General features: G+C 30.2%; 1 protein-coding gene across 1 annotated transcript in view; it reads left to right on the top strand.

Annotated features, from left to right (window-relative positions):
- LOC120428921 (midnolin homolog) overlaps nt 1-18,427 on the top strand; it is a 70,780-nt gene that overhangs the window by 29,515 nt on the left and 22,838 nt on the right. Inside the window, exon 2 of the mRNA XM_052708093.1 lies at nt 2,353-3,594. Within this exon, the coding sequence (XP_052564053.1) occupies nt 2,472-3,594 (1,123 nt within the window). The 5' untranslated portion in view covers nt 2,353-2,471. The remainder of the gene's footprint in view (nt 1-2,352; nt 3,595-18,427) is intronic.

Genomic DNA, 18,427 nt, shown 5'->3' with positions numbered 1-18,427 from the left:
CCGCGCTCGTTTCACGGCGAAAATTGACCACACACAACCCGCTTTTAAACGTTGGAATTTGGACGAGGAAAAACGGTGAAATTGAGTGATTAAATTAGGTTGTGATTGACTTTTGTGTGGGGTGCTGCAGCAGGGGAAAGTGATTTTTATGGTTCATCAATGTTGTTTTATTGGTTTTCACCGAGGGCGGAAGCTACCAAAACACCATAACTTGCTCTTTTCCTCCTCAATTCATTTGAGAAGGCGTGGGCTTTTTCGATTGCGATTCGACTTGGCTCTTAATTTATGAGTTTCAGCGAAAGTGTGTGGTCGTCACAGGCAACGAGCGATCAATGAAGCGTCTCGTCTCGAATTTCTAATCGAAATAGCACATCTTCGCTTCAACAGCAGTTTGAACGAGTCATTCTGTGTGCCATTCGACATCGTGTTAATCGTTGTTGTTGTGGCTGCTGTTGGCCTGCTCGGTAATTGCTCAAAACATCCATCCAGATATCATCAGCAAATTAGGAGAGCAGAAGCAGCTTAATTTATATGCGATGTGGAGATGAAGCAGGGTGTCGACTTTATTTTTTTTTATATCAGGAAAATATTTTTATCACATTTTTCGGAAAATTTCACGTACTATACTACAACTTTCTAGAAGTGAACAAAAATTCCAAACATTAATCCTAGATGGCAATTTTTGAGATTTTGGCCAACTGTTTTTTGCATTTTTTATTCTGGCTGAAACTTTTTGGGTGCCTTCCGTTTGCCCAAAGAAGTCATTTTGCATCATCAGGTGGCGTTAAATGTGTCGGATTATCCTTATGTAAAATTTTATTATAAACAACTTTGTCGGAGACTGCAAATCGATCCGAGTTAACCCAGACGAGTTATTACCGATTTAAAGAAGACGTTTATGTATGAAAAGATTTTTTTCACCAACTTCAACGATAAAAAGCGACCCTTAGCCGTTAACCGATTTCGCTCAAAAAATTTCACAGTTACTTATTTTTGCCTAGAGAATTGAACCAGGGGTCATCCCTGATGTCGATTTTTTTATTGTCACCCTAATCATCAGTCATATTTCATACACATTTGGCATTTGGAAATGTGTTTCCTTTGAAGGATTTTTTGATCTATTTTTGGTAACTTCGGCAACGTTGTAGATGAAGACTGCAACGAAAAAAAAGTCATTCTCGGACAATTTTTTTGATGATTTTATTTATTTTTTTGTCATTTAAAATTGATTTCCAAAAAAAAACTATTTTTATTGTTTTTTATTTTTGAAAACTTCAGAAAGAGCGTTATCTCAGGACAGAAACCTATGGTCCGATTTTCAATTTTAAAAATGAACTTTTTTGTGAAATTCTCTGCTCTTTTCAATAAAAAATATTTGAAAAATATTATGAAATTTTAAAATGAGGTGGCTGTGGGTTATTCTCGGGAGTTAGTCATTCTGGGGAGTGGGAATCAAAGAGTATCAGCCAGGTTAAAAAAGAACAAAAAATTAAATTTGTAAAAAAGTTTTCGTAGAGATCGGCCGACGCATGGACTTCGACACTGTTCCCAACGCGCTTCTGCCTTGCTGGTTGCTAAAATACCAGGGAAACTGAGATAAATAGATGCCTGTCTCCTAGATAATGCAGTTCAAAACAGTGCTGAAAAGTTATTTTTTTTTCATTTTCATGGAAAAGTAGGCCGTTTCATCCCTCCCGACAGGAAAGTTTACAGTTTCAGAGCGGAATCGAAAAAAAATTCTAATTATTCGATTATTCAAAGCCAAACATCTGATATTTGAAAATTTTGATTATCAAGGCTTCGGATAATGGAAGCTGGACTGTGTAACGATCAGGATAACTTTGCTTTTGGAATCTGACTTTGAACTTTTTATGAATTTGGAAATATTTTATACCAATTTGCTGTTTCTCTTAAATTTGTATAAGGCGTTTTTCAATTTATTTTTAAAAACTATCGTAAAAATAATTTTGTCAAAGGTATCATACCTCAATTTTTATATTGTTAGAATTTTAATGATCATTGCAATAAAGAGATCTTTTTAAAATAACTTCCGGTTTGCCACCCTGCTCTCCCCTTCCTCTCGCAAATTTATCTCTAATCTACATCGCATCTCTCGCATTTTCGGTCCATTCCCTTCGCAGAATCGCATTTTTCGTTCGCGACCGTCGATGTCCGTCGGTCGGATCCATAAAGTAATGAGAAAGACGAGAGAGACGACAGCGACGACGACCCCCAGGAAAAAAGCAATAATATCCGACCAACCGAGCCGCTCGTTTCTAGTCCCAAACAAAACATCACCAGCCACCATGAATGAATTCGTCAGAAATCTAATAAATTTTAATCTCTTTCTAGGAAATTTTTCGCCTGCCGAAGGACACCCCCGAGCGCGCACGTGCCCCTCTCCTCCACAACCGTCTCGTCCGATGGTCCGAAGTTGCTGCTAGTCCACTCTCCCTCTCTCGTACTCACTGATGGGGGCCAGGCACAGTCGCCGGCAGCACCACCAACAACACCAAGTCGAAGAACAGCAGCAGCACCAGTCGACGTCAACAGCTGGACACGAAGACGTGGACCGGCTCGATGTAGACCAGTTGGACGGATATCAACAGGAAAGTGCGAACAGTAACAACAACAATAATTTGGTGATTACGATTTGTATGCTGAAGATGGAACCGAGTGAGGAGCAGCAGCAGGAGGAGGTGCAAGGAACGACACAGCAGGAGTTCACCGGAGGCGGTTCACTGGAAGCGTCGTCTTCTTCGTCGGGAGAAGGCGCCAAATGTGGCTGTTATGAGAATAACAATTGTTCGACGACACCCACGACTGCTTCCGCTTCGTTTTCCGCCGAGCCTACCTTCAGGGGCAGTCGAAGCAACTCGCTCTCGAAGCAGGCCATGACGACGACAGCAAACGCCAAATGTGGCTGCAATTGTAACGACAGTGTCAACAATAACAACGAACCTGCCCTTCCAACGCCAACACCACAATCGTCCTCGGCTGCGGCCACCACTTCCACTTCCGCTGTCAACGATTACGCAAACAACAACAGTACCAACAATCCCAGCTCGGAAGCTGCCCTGATCAGCGACCTGCTCAGCGGCCATCATCATTTGTTGCATCACCACCATCACCATCACCACCACCATCACATGCCGTCGTGGGCGACCTCGCCGGGCACGTTCCTGGCGGTGACCACGTCCGCCACGCCCCCAGCTTCCTCCGTTACGATCTGTGATAGCAGCAGCAACACTTCCACGATGAGCACCAACGCCAGCGTCCTGAACCGAACCATGCAGCAGCACCAGCAGCAACTGCGCCAGCAACAACAGCAACTGATGGCGTCCGGAAGTTCCGTTCCGGAATCGGCATCATCCGGACCTGTCAGTCCGAGCCTGATGGTGACGGCCAGTGCCGTGTGTGAGATGAGTGACAAGTTGAGCGATTTGAAGCTGGACGACGAGAGGCGGCGACGTCACAGCGAAGAGCATCCGTTCAGTGTGGGGGAGTGTCCGCGGTGTGCGGTGGCGTCCCAGCAGGGCACTGTGGCGAGTGAGGAGAAGATTCTGAACACGACGCCGGGCAGTGAGACGAAAGGTGAGTTGATTAATCTGTGTCAATGACGGATTTGTGGTTATCCGGTTCTGCGAAATGATAGATTTTCGTGCGGTTGCTATGGTAATGGAGCTTTATTTGCGGTCAATTCCGGATTGCTGCAAGGGTATTGTATTGCTGATTGCAGCTAGATGAGTAAAATTGAGTTGATATTTGTGGTGATTTTGGGAAATTACTGCTTCAATTCTTTCGCTTTTTATATTTATATTTTGCAAAAAATAACCTTAAACTCTAAAAAATCGAAAAAAATCTTCAACTTCTTAAAATTTTTCAAATTATTAAAATTCTTAAAATTCTTAACATTGTTAAAACTCTTAAATTCTTAAAATTCTTAAAATTCTTGAAATTCTTAAAATTCTTAAAATTCTTAAAATTCTTAAAATTCTTAAAATTCTTAAAATTCTTAAAATTCTTAAAATTCTTAAAATTCTTAAAATTCTTAAAATTCTTAAAATTCTTAAAATTCTTAAAATTCTTAAAATTCTTAAAATTCTTAAAATTCTTAAAATTTTTAAAATTCTTAAAATTCTTAAAATTTTTAAAATTCTTAAAATTCTTAAAATTCTTAAAATTCTTAAAATTCTTAAAATTCTTAAAATTCTTAAAATTCTTGAAATTCTTAAATTCTTAAAATTCCTAAAATTCTTAAAATTCTTAAAATTCTTGAAATTCTTAAAATTCTTAAAATTCTTAAAATTCTTAAAATTCTTAAAATTCTTAAAATTCTTAAATTTCTTAAATTTCTTAAAATTCTTAAAATTCTTAAAATTCTTAAAATTCTTAAAATTCTTAAAACTCTTAAAATTCTTAAAATTCTTAAAATTCTTAAAATTCTTAAAATTCTTAAAATTCTTAAAATTCTTACAATTATTACAATTCTTAAAATTCTTAAAATTCTTAAAATTCTTAAAATTCTTAAAATTTTTAAAATTCTTAAAATTCTTAAAATTCTTAAAATTCTTACAATTCTTAAAATTCTTAAAATTCTTAAAATTCTTAAAATTCTTTAAATTCTTAAAATTCTTAAAATTCTTAAAATTCTTAAAATTCTTAAAATTCTTAAAATTCTTAAAATTCTTAAAATTCTTAAAATTCTTAAAATTCTTAAAATTCTTAAAATTCTTAAAATTCTTGAAATTCTTAAATTCTTAAAATTCTTAAAATTCTTAAAATTCTTAAAATTCTTAAAATTCTTGAAATTCTTAAAATTCTTAAAATTCTTAAAATTCTTAAAATTCTTAAATTTCTTAAAATTCTTAAAATTCTTAAAATTTTTAAAATTCTTAAAATTCTTAAAATTCTTAAAATTCTTAAAATTCTTAAAATTCTTAAAATTCTTAAAATTCTTAAAATTCTTACAATTCTTAAAATTCTTAAAATTCTTAAAATTCTTAAAATTCTTTAAATTCTTTAAATTCTTACAATTCTTAAAATTCTTAAAATTCTTAAAATTCTTAAAATTCTTAAAATTCTTAAAATTCTTAAAATTCTTAAAATTCTTAAAATTCTTTAAATTCTTAAAATTCTTTAAATACTTTAAATTCTTTAAATTCTTTAAACTCTTTAAATTCTTAAAATTCTTTAAATTCTTTAAACTCTTAAAATTCTTAAAATTCTTGAAATTCTTAAAATTCTATAAATTCTTAAAACTCTTTAAATTCTTTTTTTTCTTTTTTTTTGTTTATGTTTGCATTTTGCGTACGCCCAGCGTCAAATTAATCAATATTCCAACGAGCTTCGCAAAATTTCAAGGGATTGTTTATGTAAATTCACTCCCCCTGGAAAATGCACCCAATCTGATGAGCAAAAAAATAATCGATCGCACCTTCCCGGAAGGGTTTATGCGTATCCGGGATCAAAACCCCAACGCTCCTGCGCGCGCCTTTGTGCTTCGACCTTGTCATTCCCGGAAGTTCCTTGGGATAGCTGATGGCTGAAATAACTCCTCCATTTCGTCACCGTCGTCCTCGTCACAGCAGCAGCTGTGGCTGATGCAATATCGTTCCCATCCATCAGGAGACTTTTGATGTTGGCGGAAACTGGGAAGATTCGTGGAAAAGCCCGCGCCCTCGGGGTTGGAATCTTGGGTAAAACAAGCATATTGATTTTTGTCACTGGACGCCCCCGTTGTGGAGAAATTTGCAGCCAGAGGCGTCGGAATTTTTCCGTACTTGGCTCGTGTGGGCTGCGTCAGTCTACCTTTAGGCGTTAAGTGGATACTACGCCTACGCAGCGGTTTATTAGGGCGAGCCCACATGCGAAAGCCTACCTTCGGGCGTTTGATTAAGGAAAAATACTTGATTGATAAGCATTTTTTTTTTCCTCCGCCCAGAGCTACCAATGACGCAAAATTTCGAACAAAGGATTTTGCTTGCTAATGAAGCACTTCCTGGAATCGGAAGGGTCTGTGAGCCACTGAAACGCGCATAAAATATTCATTACAAACAGAAGCCCCAACTTGTCGTTCCTTCGTGGAAGGATCCCTCTCTCGTAGCATCATGCAAATTGTTTTTATCTCTGCGTAATAACCTTTGAAGTTGTGGCGAACCTGACCATGACATTCAAAGCTTGCATCCTCTTTAAGTGTGTTTTATTTTCAAATTGCTTCAAATATAAAGTATTGTCCCGATAGAACTAGAATAGTCGTTTCCTGTAAATTTCAAAACATGCGCGGTCATCAGAATCGCTCATCATGCAAAACCTGTAAATTGCCAACTAATAATAAAACTAAACAAAGCAGACCACAAGAGTCCAGCAATGTCTCAAATTCCCATGAAATGGAACACCTTCTTGGAACTGGAGAGCTCCTCCAACTGGTACCGCTAATCAAATCGACACCTTTGGCCGGTCGCTTGTTCGCGGCATACACGAGAAACTTTTCCCCGCCGAGGGCCGTCCAATTTCACCTCGGTCAGGACTTTTGAAAGACAAGTGCACGAACCGTTATCATCGCGGCGAAAGCACCCGCTAATAACAGGTTGATTATGCAACGAAATGCACTTTTTTTATGCTCGCATTCCCAGAATTGGGTGAAAATTTCACCTTGCAGGTCTCGAGTTGGTTTCATTTTTCATCAAAATAGTCCGGGCCACGACGCAAAGTGCAGTTAGTTCAAACTGGAGACTCGGAAAAAAGAACGAATCGAAACGAATCGAGGGCGAATGGGACGGAAACGTTGCCGGAGAAAGAAAGAAAAGAATGCTTCAGTTTTGCTGACCGGCGACAGAAATTTGAGAATCGCTTCGAGTGGGCTGGACACTCCGTTAGTTGTTGTCACCCGGCGAAGGAACACGAGCCCGCTGTCGTTGAGGGTGCTGAAACTGGAAAAATCTATCCAAGTTGAGGGTTGACTGTTAATTGTGGGAGCACTGTCTGATGCAAATAAAGCAAATGCAGCTTTAATGACAGTGAAGTGGACAAATCGCTGATAATTTTTGTTCATCGTTCAGTATTTAAAGTTTACAGAGCTGTCAATCTAATCTTATCCACACATTAAGAATAGATTTAAAAATTTAATACGTTTATTTAACAAATTTCAAGAATTTAACAAATTTCAAGCATTTTTTTTTATATTTGAATACATTTTATGTATAGAATTATTTTTTAAAATTTGATAAATTTGAAGATTTTTTTTAATTATAAGAATTTAATTAGTTTCAAAAATTTCATAAATTTAACTGCATTAAAAAAAAGAATTTGAAAGAAAATTTAAAGAGTTTTAAGAGTTTTAAAATTTTTAAGAATTTTAAGAATTTTAAGAATTTTAAGAATTTTAAGAATTTTAAGAATTTTAAGAATTTTAAGAATTTTAAGAATTTTAAGAATTTTAAGAATTTTAAGAATTTTAAGAATTTTAAGAATTTTAAGAATTTTAAGAATTTTAAGAATTTTAAGAATTTTAAGAATTTTAAGAATTTTAAGAATTTTAAGAATTTTAAGAATTTTAAGAATTTTAAGAATTTTAAGAATTTTAAGAATTTTAAGAATTTTAAGAATTTTAAGAATTTTAAGAATTTTAAGAATTTTAAGAATTTTAAGAATTTTAAGAATTTTAAGAATTTTAAGAATTTTAAGAATTTTAAGAATTTTAAGAATTTTAAGAATTTTAAGAATTTTAAGAATTTTAAGAATTTTAAGAATTTTAAGAATTTTAAGAATTTTAAGAATTTTAAGAATTTTAAGAATTTTAAGAATTTTAAGAATTTTAAGAATTTTAAGAATTTTAAGAATTTTAAGAATTTTAAGAATTTTAAGAATTTTAAGAATTTTAAGAATTTTAAGAATTTTAAGAATTTTAAGAATTTTAAGAATTTTAAGAATTTTAAGAATTTTAAGAATTTTAAGAATTTTAAGAATTTTAAGAATTTTAAGAATTTTAAGAATTTTAAGAATTTTAAGAATTTTAAGAATTTTAAGAATTTTAAGAATTTTAAGAATTTTAAGAATTTTAAGAATTTTAAGAATTTTAAGAATTTTAAGAATTTTAAGAATTTTAAGAATTTTAAGAATTTTAAGAATTTTAAGAATTTTAAGAATTTTAAGAATTTTAAGAATTTTAAGAATTTTAAGAATTTTAAGAATTTTAAGAATTTTAAGAATTTTAAGAATTTTAAGAATTTTAAGAATTTTAAGAATTTTAAGAATTTTAAGAATTTTAAGAATTTTAAGAATTTTAAGAATTTTAAGAATTTTAAGAATTTTAAGAATTTTAAGAATTTTAAGAATTTTAAGAATTTTAAGAATTTTAAGAATTTTAAGAATTTTAAGAATTTTAAGAATTTTAAGAATTTTAAGAATTTTAAGAATTTTAAGAATTTTAAGAATTTTAAGAATTTTAAGAATTTTAAGAATTTTAAGAATTTTAAGAATTTTAAGAATTTTAAGAATTTTAAGAATTTTAAGAATTTTAAGAATTTTAAGAATTTTAAGAATTTTAAGAATTTTAAGAATTTTAAGAATTTTAAGAATTTTAAGAATTTTAAGAATTTTAAGAATTTTAAGAATTTTAAGAATTTTAAGAATTTTAAGAATTTTAAGAATTTTAAGAATTTTAAGAATTTTAAGAATTTTAAGAATTTTAAGAATTTTAAGAATTTTAAGAATTTTAAGAATTTTAAGAATTTTAAGAATTTTAAGAATTTTAAGAATTTTAAGAATTTTAAGAATTTTAAGAATTTTAAGAATTTTAAGAATTTTAAGAATTTTAAGAATTTTAAGAATTTTAAGAATTTTAAGAATTTTAAGAATTTTAAGAATTTTAAGAATTTTAAGAATTTTAAGAATTTTAAGAATTTTAAGAATTTTAAGAATTTTAAGAATTTTAAGAATTTTAAGAATTTTAAGAATTTTAAGAATTTTAAGAATTTTAAGAATTTTAAGAATTTTAAGAATTTTAAGAATTTTAAGAATTTTAAGAATTTTAAGAATTTTAAGAATTTTAAGAATTTTAAGAATTTTAAGAATTTTAAGAATTTTAAGAATTTTTAAGAATTTTAAGAATTTTAAGAATTTTAAGAATTTTAAGAATTTTAAGAATTTTAAGAATTTTAAGAATTTTAAGAATTTTAAGAATTTTAAGAATTTTAAGAATTTTAAGAATTTTAAGAATTTTAAGAATTTTAAGAATTTTAAGAATTTTAAGAATTTTAAGAATTTTAAGAATTTTAAGAATTTTAAGAATTTTAAGAATTTTAAGAATTTTAAGAATTTTAAGAATTTTAAGAATTTTAAGAATTTTAAGAATTTTAAGAATTTTAAGAATTTTAAGAATTTTAAGAATTTTAAGAATTTTAAGAATTTTAAGAATTTTAAGAATTTTAAGAATTTTTAAGAATTTTAAGAATTTTAAGAATTTTAAGAATTTTAAGAATTTTAAGAATTTTAAGAATTTTAAGAATTTTAAGAATTTTAAGAATTTTAAGAATTTTAAGAATTTTAAGAATTTTAAGAATTTTAAGAATTTTAAGAATTTTAAGAATTTTAAGAATTTTAAGAATTTTAAGAATTTTAAGAATTTTTAAGAATTTTAAGAATTTTAAGAATTTTAAGAATTTTAAGAATTTTAAGAATTTTAAGAATTTTAAGAATTTTAAGAATTTTAAGAATTTTAAGAATTTTAAGAATTTTAAGAATTTTAAGAATTTTAAGAATTTTAAGAATTTTAAGAATTTTAAGAATTTTAAGAATTTTAAGAATTTTAAGAATTTTAAGAATTTTAAGAATTTTAAGAATTTTAAGAATTTTAAGAATTTTAAGAATTTTAAGAATTTTAAGAATTTTAAGAATTTTAAGAATTTTAAGAATTTTAAGAATTTTAAGAATTTTAAGAATTTTAAGAATTTTAAGAATTTAAGAATTTTAAGAATTTTAAGAATTTTAAGAATTTTAAGAATTTTAAGAATTTTAAGAATTTTAAGAATTTTAAGAATTTTAAGAATTTTAAGAATTTTAAGAATTTTAAGAATTTTAAGAATTTTAAGAATTTTAAGAATTTTAAGAATTTTAAGAATTTTAAGAATTTTAAGAATTTTAAGAATTTTAAGAATTTTAAGAATTTTAAGAATTTTAAGAATTTTAAGAATTTTAAGAATTTTAAGAATTTTAAGAATTTTAAGAATTTTAAGAATTTTAAGAATTTTAAGAATTTTAAGAATTTTAAGAATTTTAAGAATTTTAAGAATTTTAAGAATTTTAAGAATTTTAAGAATTTTAAGAATTTTAAGAATTTTAAGAATTTTAAGAATTTTAAGAATTTTAAGAATTTTAAGAATTTTAAGAATTTTAAGAATTTTAAGAATTTTAAGAATTTTAAGAATTTTAAGAATTTTAAGAATTTTAAGAATTTTAAGAATTTTAAGAATTTTAAGAATTTTAAGAATTTTAAGAATTTTAAGAATTTTAAGAATTTTAAGAATTTTAAGAATTTTAAGAATTTTAAGAATTTTAAGAATTTTAAGAATTTTAAGAATTTTAAGAATTTTAAGAATTTTAAGAATTTTAAGAATTTTAAGAATTTTAAGAATTTTAAGAATTTTAAGAATTTTAAGAATTTTAAGAATTTTAAGAATTTTAAGAATTTTAAGAATTTTAAGAATTTTAAGAATTTTAAGAATTTTAAGAATTTTAAGAATTTTAAGAATTTTAAGAATTTTAAGAATTTTAAGAATTTTAAGAATTTTAAGAATTTTAAGAATTTTAAGAATTTTAAGAATTTTAAGAATTTTAAGAATTTTAAGAATTTTAAGAATTTTAAGAATTTTAAGAATTTTAAGAATTTTAAGAATTTTAAGAATTTTAAGAATTTTAAGAATTTTAAGAATTTTAAGAATTTTAAGAATTTTAAGAATTTTAAGAATTTTAAGAATTTTAAGAATTTTAAGAATTTTAAGAATTTTAAGAATTTTAAGAATTTTAAGAATTTTAAGAATTTTAAGAATTTTAAGAATTTTAAGAATTTTAAGAATTTTAAGAATTTTAAGAATTTTAAGAATTTTAAGAATTTTAAGAATTTTAAGAATTTTAAGAATTTTAAGAATTTTAAGAATTTTAAGAATTTTAAGAATTTTAAGAATTTTAAGAATTTTAAGAATTTTTAAGAATTTTAAGAATTTTAAGAATTTTAAGAATTTTAAGAATTTTAAGAATTTTAAGAATTTTAAGAATTTTAAGAATTTTAAGAATTTTAAGAATTTTAAGAATTTTAAGAATTTTAAGAATTTTAAGAATTTTAAGAATTTTAAGAATTTTAAGAATTTTAAGAATTTTAAGAATTTTAAGAATTTTAAGAATTTTAAGAATTTTAAGAATTTTAAGAATTTTAAGAATTTTAAGAATTTTAAGAATTTTAAGAATTTTAAGAATTTTAAGAATTTTAAGAATTTTAAGAATTTTAAGAATTTTAAGAATTTTAAGAATTTTAAGAATTTTAAGAATTTTAAGAATTTTAAGAATTTTAAGAATTTTAAGAATTTTAAGAATTTTAAGAATTTTAAGAATTTTAAGAATTTTAAGAATTTTAAGAATTTTAAGAATTTTAAGAATTTTAAGAATTTTAAGAATTTTAAGAATTTTAAGAATTTTAAGAATTTTAAGAATTTTAAGAATTTTAAGAATTTTAAGAATTTTAAGAATTTTAAGAATTTTAAGAATTTTAAGAGTTTTAAGAATTTTAAGAATTTTAAGAATTTTAAGAATTTTAAGAATTTTAAGAATTTTAAGAATTTTAAGAATTTTAAGAATTTTAAGAATTTTAAGAATTTTAAGAATTTTAAGAATTTTAAGAATTTTAAGAATGTAAACAACTTTAAGAATCATTTTTTTTGAATGTTTAATGTCTTTAATGTTTAAGGAACTAATTGTAGACAGTTTTCGGGCAATTCAAAAACTGTTTCTCCAAATTTGTGCTGCAAACTTGCTGTGCCCAATCTTCCGTCGCAACTCTCCGCTCACGCAGATTGAATTAGTTCCAGCCAATGAAGATGTTGTTGACGTTGCTGCAAAGTAGGTACTACCAACCAGCCGAGATTGCCACAGGGAAGAGGAAGAAATTACTTAATCAAATAATAGCGTTATTGGCGCTCGCAGACCACCATCTGATAAGATGGGCACATACACACGGTGATGGTTTAGTTGCACGCAAGATCTGGGGAGCTTCATCTTCTATTAAATCTAGTTATTTTTCCCTCTTTCTCAAGAAGATCCCATCGTCGCACAGCGTGAATAACAACGCCCGGCTTCCGGTTGACGAGCTATTATTTTAATTCGCTTCGTTGATTGAATTATTGCCGGGATGGGCTCGTCAAAGGTTGACAAATGTAACAAAAAAAAACTGGGACTATTTGAAGTTTGGGGCGAATAGATAAGAAAGTTTTATGAATGAAGTTGGGCAAGCTGCGCTTTTTTACGCTGGCAGGGAGTGGCCTTTGGACCTAGTTTGATATCGTATCAGCTTTTTTTATTGCACCACTTTCGAAAAAATGCGCTCTTCAAGATTGATAACGGCCGATATCTATTTCCGGCTCAGCGATCGTGGCAAAATTAAATGAATTTTAACAAACAAGGCTCGTGTGTTTCTTTGGAAAACGGACAGGTGCTTTATCGTGATTTTTCAAGCTTTTTGTTATTTCCAATTTTAGACGACGAGTGTGACCTTCGGTTGTATCCGGGAAAACGGTTTTCGCTGTTTTCTGCGATGTTTTGCGCAAATGCACCTGTCACCATCAATTTTAGTTCCGGCAAATGAGAAATCGATTTCACCAGAAATGGTGCAACAATTGGACACACATTATTATGTTGTGTAACAACAAAATGGTTGAAAATTTCTCGGAAGAGAATTCCATCAGCGGCGCGAATGAGTGACGGTGAGTGGTTCCCAGAGTCGAACAAGGATATTTAATTTAAATTAAATTAATCAACCAAGTGTGTGCACAAAATTGCGCTGCTGCATTTTACTCTGGATAGGATAATTTTGTTGGGAATGTAATTAACACACATACCGACGCACACTTTCGGAAAAGCCATGCTGAGATAAAAGTGGGTGGTCAAATTTCCTACAATATAAGAAAGTTGAATTATGTTTAAATTCTCAGAAATTAACTATTTTGTTTTTGAATTTCATGAAATAATACAGATTGATTCAAACTCAAGGTGGCAAATTTATTTTCACCTTAATTAGATAACATGTTGAAAAAATCTAGAATTTTAATATTGCTAGATGTTCCGGCAAAAATTCAAGATGATGATTTTTTTGAGATTTCTTTTACCTATCTTTCGTGCGAGAGAGAAGAGAGCCCTGTTCTCTTTCGATGTTTGCTCTTGATGAGCGTAAAAAGATTTTCTTTTGATGATGATTGTTCCATCGCTGTTTTAACGTTAGATTGAATAATTTCAATGGTTAATAATTTAAATAACGATATTTTGTAAAAGAAGCAGTATGTTAATGTAAACTCTTCAGTGACTTTTTTTCAATCCATCAAATAACCAGGAAATGGTTTAATTTCAGTACGTATAAAAATAAAACGCCGCTGATTTTCCTAGAACGATCAACCACAATTTTAATTTGCAGCTAATTGCTGAAACACACACACCACGACCTCAATAAATTTGCGTTTGCTTTTTTTTTTATTTATTTCGCGTTTCACGCTCGAAATGATTCATTATCGCCACAAAATTTCATCCGATTTCATTGTGCTAATTAGCAATGAATGCACACAAGTGTCACTCTGCCGCGATTAAATATTCAGTGGCCTTTGGGGCGAGCAATATTTGTACTCTTTGATCGTTTCGAGGAATTCCTGGATATTGCCTTTTGATGTTGTGATTTCACATTTTGCAAAATGAGTTGTGATAATGTTTAAACAGCTTGTTCAAGACAAATTTAATTGACACATTATATTGACGTCAATTGGTTTAAAGTATATTGACCAAGACTGTAATTACTCAATCAAACATTTGTTTTGATTCGATAATTAATTTCACTGGAAAACATACCCCCACCCCAAAACAAGCATGACTTTTAACATTCAATTTCTAGCGAAGTGGTTATTTTTCGAAATGCCAACAACAGCAGACAAGCACCACAAGTTCATGGAATTTGCCTACACGGGGCTCGAATTTACCGGGAAATCCCCTCTCAAACTGCTCACTCGCTTATCAACAACACAATATTAATATGCTTTTCCCCGGAAAGGGTGCAATTTGCCGGTCTGATTAATCTCCCACACTCCAGCCAGAGTGTATGATTTCCAAACCGAGGCACGGCACGACACACAAACTCACAAGTTCTGAGAATCCCATTTCCATTGGCGATGGCGCTTTTCTGCTGTCGTAATCTAATCACGATGAGCCGCACCTACTTTTACCCTGGGTCTTCCCGCGCCACCACAGAAATAGATGACCTTAGCCTGCTTTACCCCACCCTCCCCCTTCCAAGCACTTTAACTTGCCCACGAAAACGTTTTTCACTGATAATGATGATGTTCATTTTCCTGACGGCGACGCCAATAGTGACACACACACATACATGCAAACACACACGCCCACATAAACGCGGTGGTGTTTGATAACGTTATTAGATAGTGACAGGAACGTTTTTACCCCACCCCCTCCCGCGCCATTTACTTGCAACATTTGGAATGTCATGTCACGTCACGTTAGTTAAGGTGAGGGTGGTTCAGAAAAAGAATCAATCGTTTGATATTTGTGTCAATATTTGGGAAATGTGGTCAAATTTTATTAGTAATGTTGTTGCTTTGATTTGTTATTTTATAAAAGGATTATGAGATTTTTCATTTATGATAATTTTCATAAATGAAAAATCTCAGTGGATTTTCTCTCAGAATTCGTATCTACGTTAAAATTTGCTTGAAATGGTCACAAAAATAAACCCATTTTCAACAGCTTGAAATCAAAAAGTCAACAATGAGAATTTGCTTTTCATCTTGTATTTGAGCTATATATTAATTAGATACACTCGAAACTCCCTTTTGTAAGCAATTTTCTAAGACCAACTAGTGTTGAAAATGAGTGATACAAAAAACTATCATGTAATGATTCCTTCCACCATAATATCAGAGAGTAGAACGACCGTCACTATAGCTTGAGAGATCTCTTTCTTTGTCTCATGATTCCTGGCGAAGGCATTCTCTTTCCATCACTCCCAATCTTTTCGTCGTCAACGCGCTTCCACCCATGATTCTTTCGTTCTCTCAGGAAAGCGCAGTGAATGAACGCGATCGGAGAATTTGGAACTGACCACGCTATACGTATCGTTAAGCTGCGCTGGCAAAATTGGCTTTGTGGCGGTTTTTGTGGTTAAGCACTGTTGCGCGGGGATGATCGTGAAAGCGGGAATTAGATAAAAAGAAGATTGTCGTGAGAGTATCAAGGCGGATAGAAGAGCAGTGATATTTGGGGAATGAGTGTTCAGGCATGATAATTGTAGTCGCTGTGAACATAAAAATATCATTTAGCCGTTTGGTGTAATTTTTACAAGTTTAGTGTTGTTAGACGCATTTAAATATTACAATACTATTTTTTTTAAATATGTATTTTTTGTTTTCTCTACACAGCAAAAAAAAGTTGAAATTTGGAATGTTGAAAATTTGGTAGGTTGAATATTACCGTTTTTTTGAGTAATATTACCTTAAAAATATGTTTAAAAATGTGAACCTGATGAATGTTCACCAGAAACTGATGAAAATTCATCATTTTCTGATGTAATATTACACTTTTTTTTACACAAAATCTGTCACCATTTCCTAATGAATATTACCAGAAATTTTTTTCTGTGTAGTTTCAACTTTTTGAATTGTTTTTAAATATTCATATGGCAAAAAAATATTGTTTCATACAAATATATTTTATTTTCTGAAACCCAAAATTCTGACTATAAACTCTAACTCAAACTTTCTCAGAATAAAAGTTAACCCGCCCACAAACATACCATTATGCGGCGGAGGAACCCTTTCCCAAACATTGTCATAAATGCGCTATAAATGTATGAAATATTTATCAAATGAATCACCGACCGCACGACGATGACACGCCAACTGCGATCTACTCGCGCCCACCGTCAGCCCTCTGCGGTATGTAATTTTCTTTCACTTCGCTCGAATTTGAATGATTCGCGTTATCGCACGCCCATTCAGTCAGTGCCAACTTCGATGTGGCGACCTAGAACGCTAGAAAAAATCGTTACCGAGTGGTGACCTGACTCTGGAGTATTTCCAGCGATTTGTGGATTATCTGACCGTGGCACGTTCCGAGAATGGAGCAATTAAAATGGTTAACGCTAAATGATGGCGATTATTGTTATTTAGCCCCCCACTCCCTTCTTTCAGAATAAACAGATTAGTTCTGTGTAAGGATGATGAATAAAAAATCGAACCAAAGTCAACAATTCGTCCGCTAATGATGGAAACGTGAAGTTCTCGCGAAAAGTGGCAATAAATCGGCAATCCCAGAAGTGCAAGTGAAGTGATACTGTGAAATCCCACTTTGTAGAGGCTCTCGAGAGGGGGGTGTGTTTCTGACTGTTTATATGTGTTGAGTTCGGTTCAACAATGTTACAGAATTAGGACCGTGAGTCACCTTTCGGCTGGCTGGTGAAATATCTAAATTGGCCACCGTCATATGAATCATGACTCTCTTCACGTGGGATTTTAACAATCGGACTGCGTGGACTGTGTGGCGTGAATGGTGGTCACTGAACTGCAATTTGACCCGCCGACTACGATGCGATGGGGGTGATGAGTCAGTTTGGGGATTTAGGGAATGCATCGTGTGTGGGATTCGGAGGAAATTTGATGATTTCTTTGGCGAAGAATTTCATACAAAGACATTTAGTATGAAAGATACATCCATTGGAAACAATCTAATATAGAATTTAGAAGATAAAGCTTTTGAAAATCCATTATAGTAAATTTGCCTAATAGGTTGATTTAGAAAGTACTTTAGAAATATAAAATATTTTTTCACAAATTTGGATTTTTGTCTTTTTGAGTGTTTTTGTATAACTTTGACTCAAGGCGCTTTGAAAAACATCCAAAAAGCAAAACAAAATGTTGTTAATCTTTTAATTTTGGCAGCTTTAACCTTCTTGGTAATTCTTTGTCCTTAGATTTGTACCTCTACCTCAGCAACCATGGGTTTAATTTCCAAACACAAATTTATAGGAAATTTTATAACGCTTCGAAAATAATATTTTCAAACTTGATGAAAAAACAGAAAAATTGATTTTTTTTATTGCAATTTATTCTATTGCAATCAAATTTGAGGTGTATTTATCGCGAAAAAGGTGCACTTTATCACAATTTCTTCAAAGTAGGTGCTTTTTGATTTCAAATTCGATTTTGCATGAAATATTTTTTGAATGTTATTTTTTAAAGATTTTCAGAAATATTTTTTTAATGGCATCAGGTTTAGTCTTATAGCGCAAAAGTATCTTTTTTAATTCTCTAAAACATATAAAGAAAAAAAAAAAGCCTGATCAAAATTTGAAATAACATTACTGTTTTTTTTTACAGTACAAAATTCATCCAAAATTTCGTTATCAAGATACATAATCTCTAATATATAGATAACATTTTTGTATGGACGGCTGTCAAATTAGTATGGAAACTTGTATGGACTAAAATTACGTTTAATGCTTCTTTGGCCATAGGAAATGCTTATAAAAATGTATAAGAAAAAATATCTAAAAACTAACATGAAAAGTCGGATTTCTGAGGAATTGCTCATCTTTTTGAATCGACAGAATACAAAATTCGATTCAATATAAAAGAATGCTATTTATCCACTCGATTATCCGAAAACCATGGAAAATGTCACTCCGGCTAATCGAACCACGAAAAAAGAAGTTTTGTTGTTGTTGTTATTTTTGATTGTTGGGCTTAGTATGACCCCTAAATTACTCCAAATTTATTTAGAATATTTAGATCCAAAATGGCGGTATTGAAATAGGAGATAATGTCCAGACTCGATTATCCGAAGACCTAGGAAACAATTCACTTCGGATAATCAAATCGCGAAAAAAAAAACTTTGAAACTGTTGTAACTGTGCAGGCGGTGTCCCGCGATGTCGTTTTCTTTCAAAACACCCTTTTAAAAAATTGATAATTCGGTCAAATTATTTTTGTCCTTACTGAACCATACCTTAAAAGATAGAACTTTATATCAATCTCATGTAGAAAAAAAATCAAATATCAAATAATGAATAAAGTGAAGAATTTCAGCAACATACATAATTAATTATACCGTAAACTGGGGTGACTTTGATAGCCCGGGGTGATTTTGATAGGTTTTTCAAATGCCCGTC

Source organism: Culex pipiens, chromosome 2 (assembly GCF_016801865.2).
Source record: "Culex pipiens pallens isolate TS chromosome 2, TS_CPP_V2, whole genome shotgun sequence".
NCBI lineage: Eukaryota > Metazoa > Arthropoda > Insecta > Diptera > Culicidae > Culex > Culex pipiens.
This window is presented reverse-complemented; position numbering and strand designations above follow the sequence as displayed.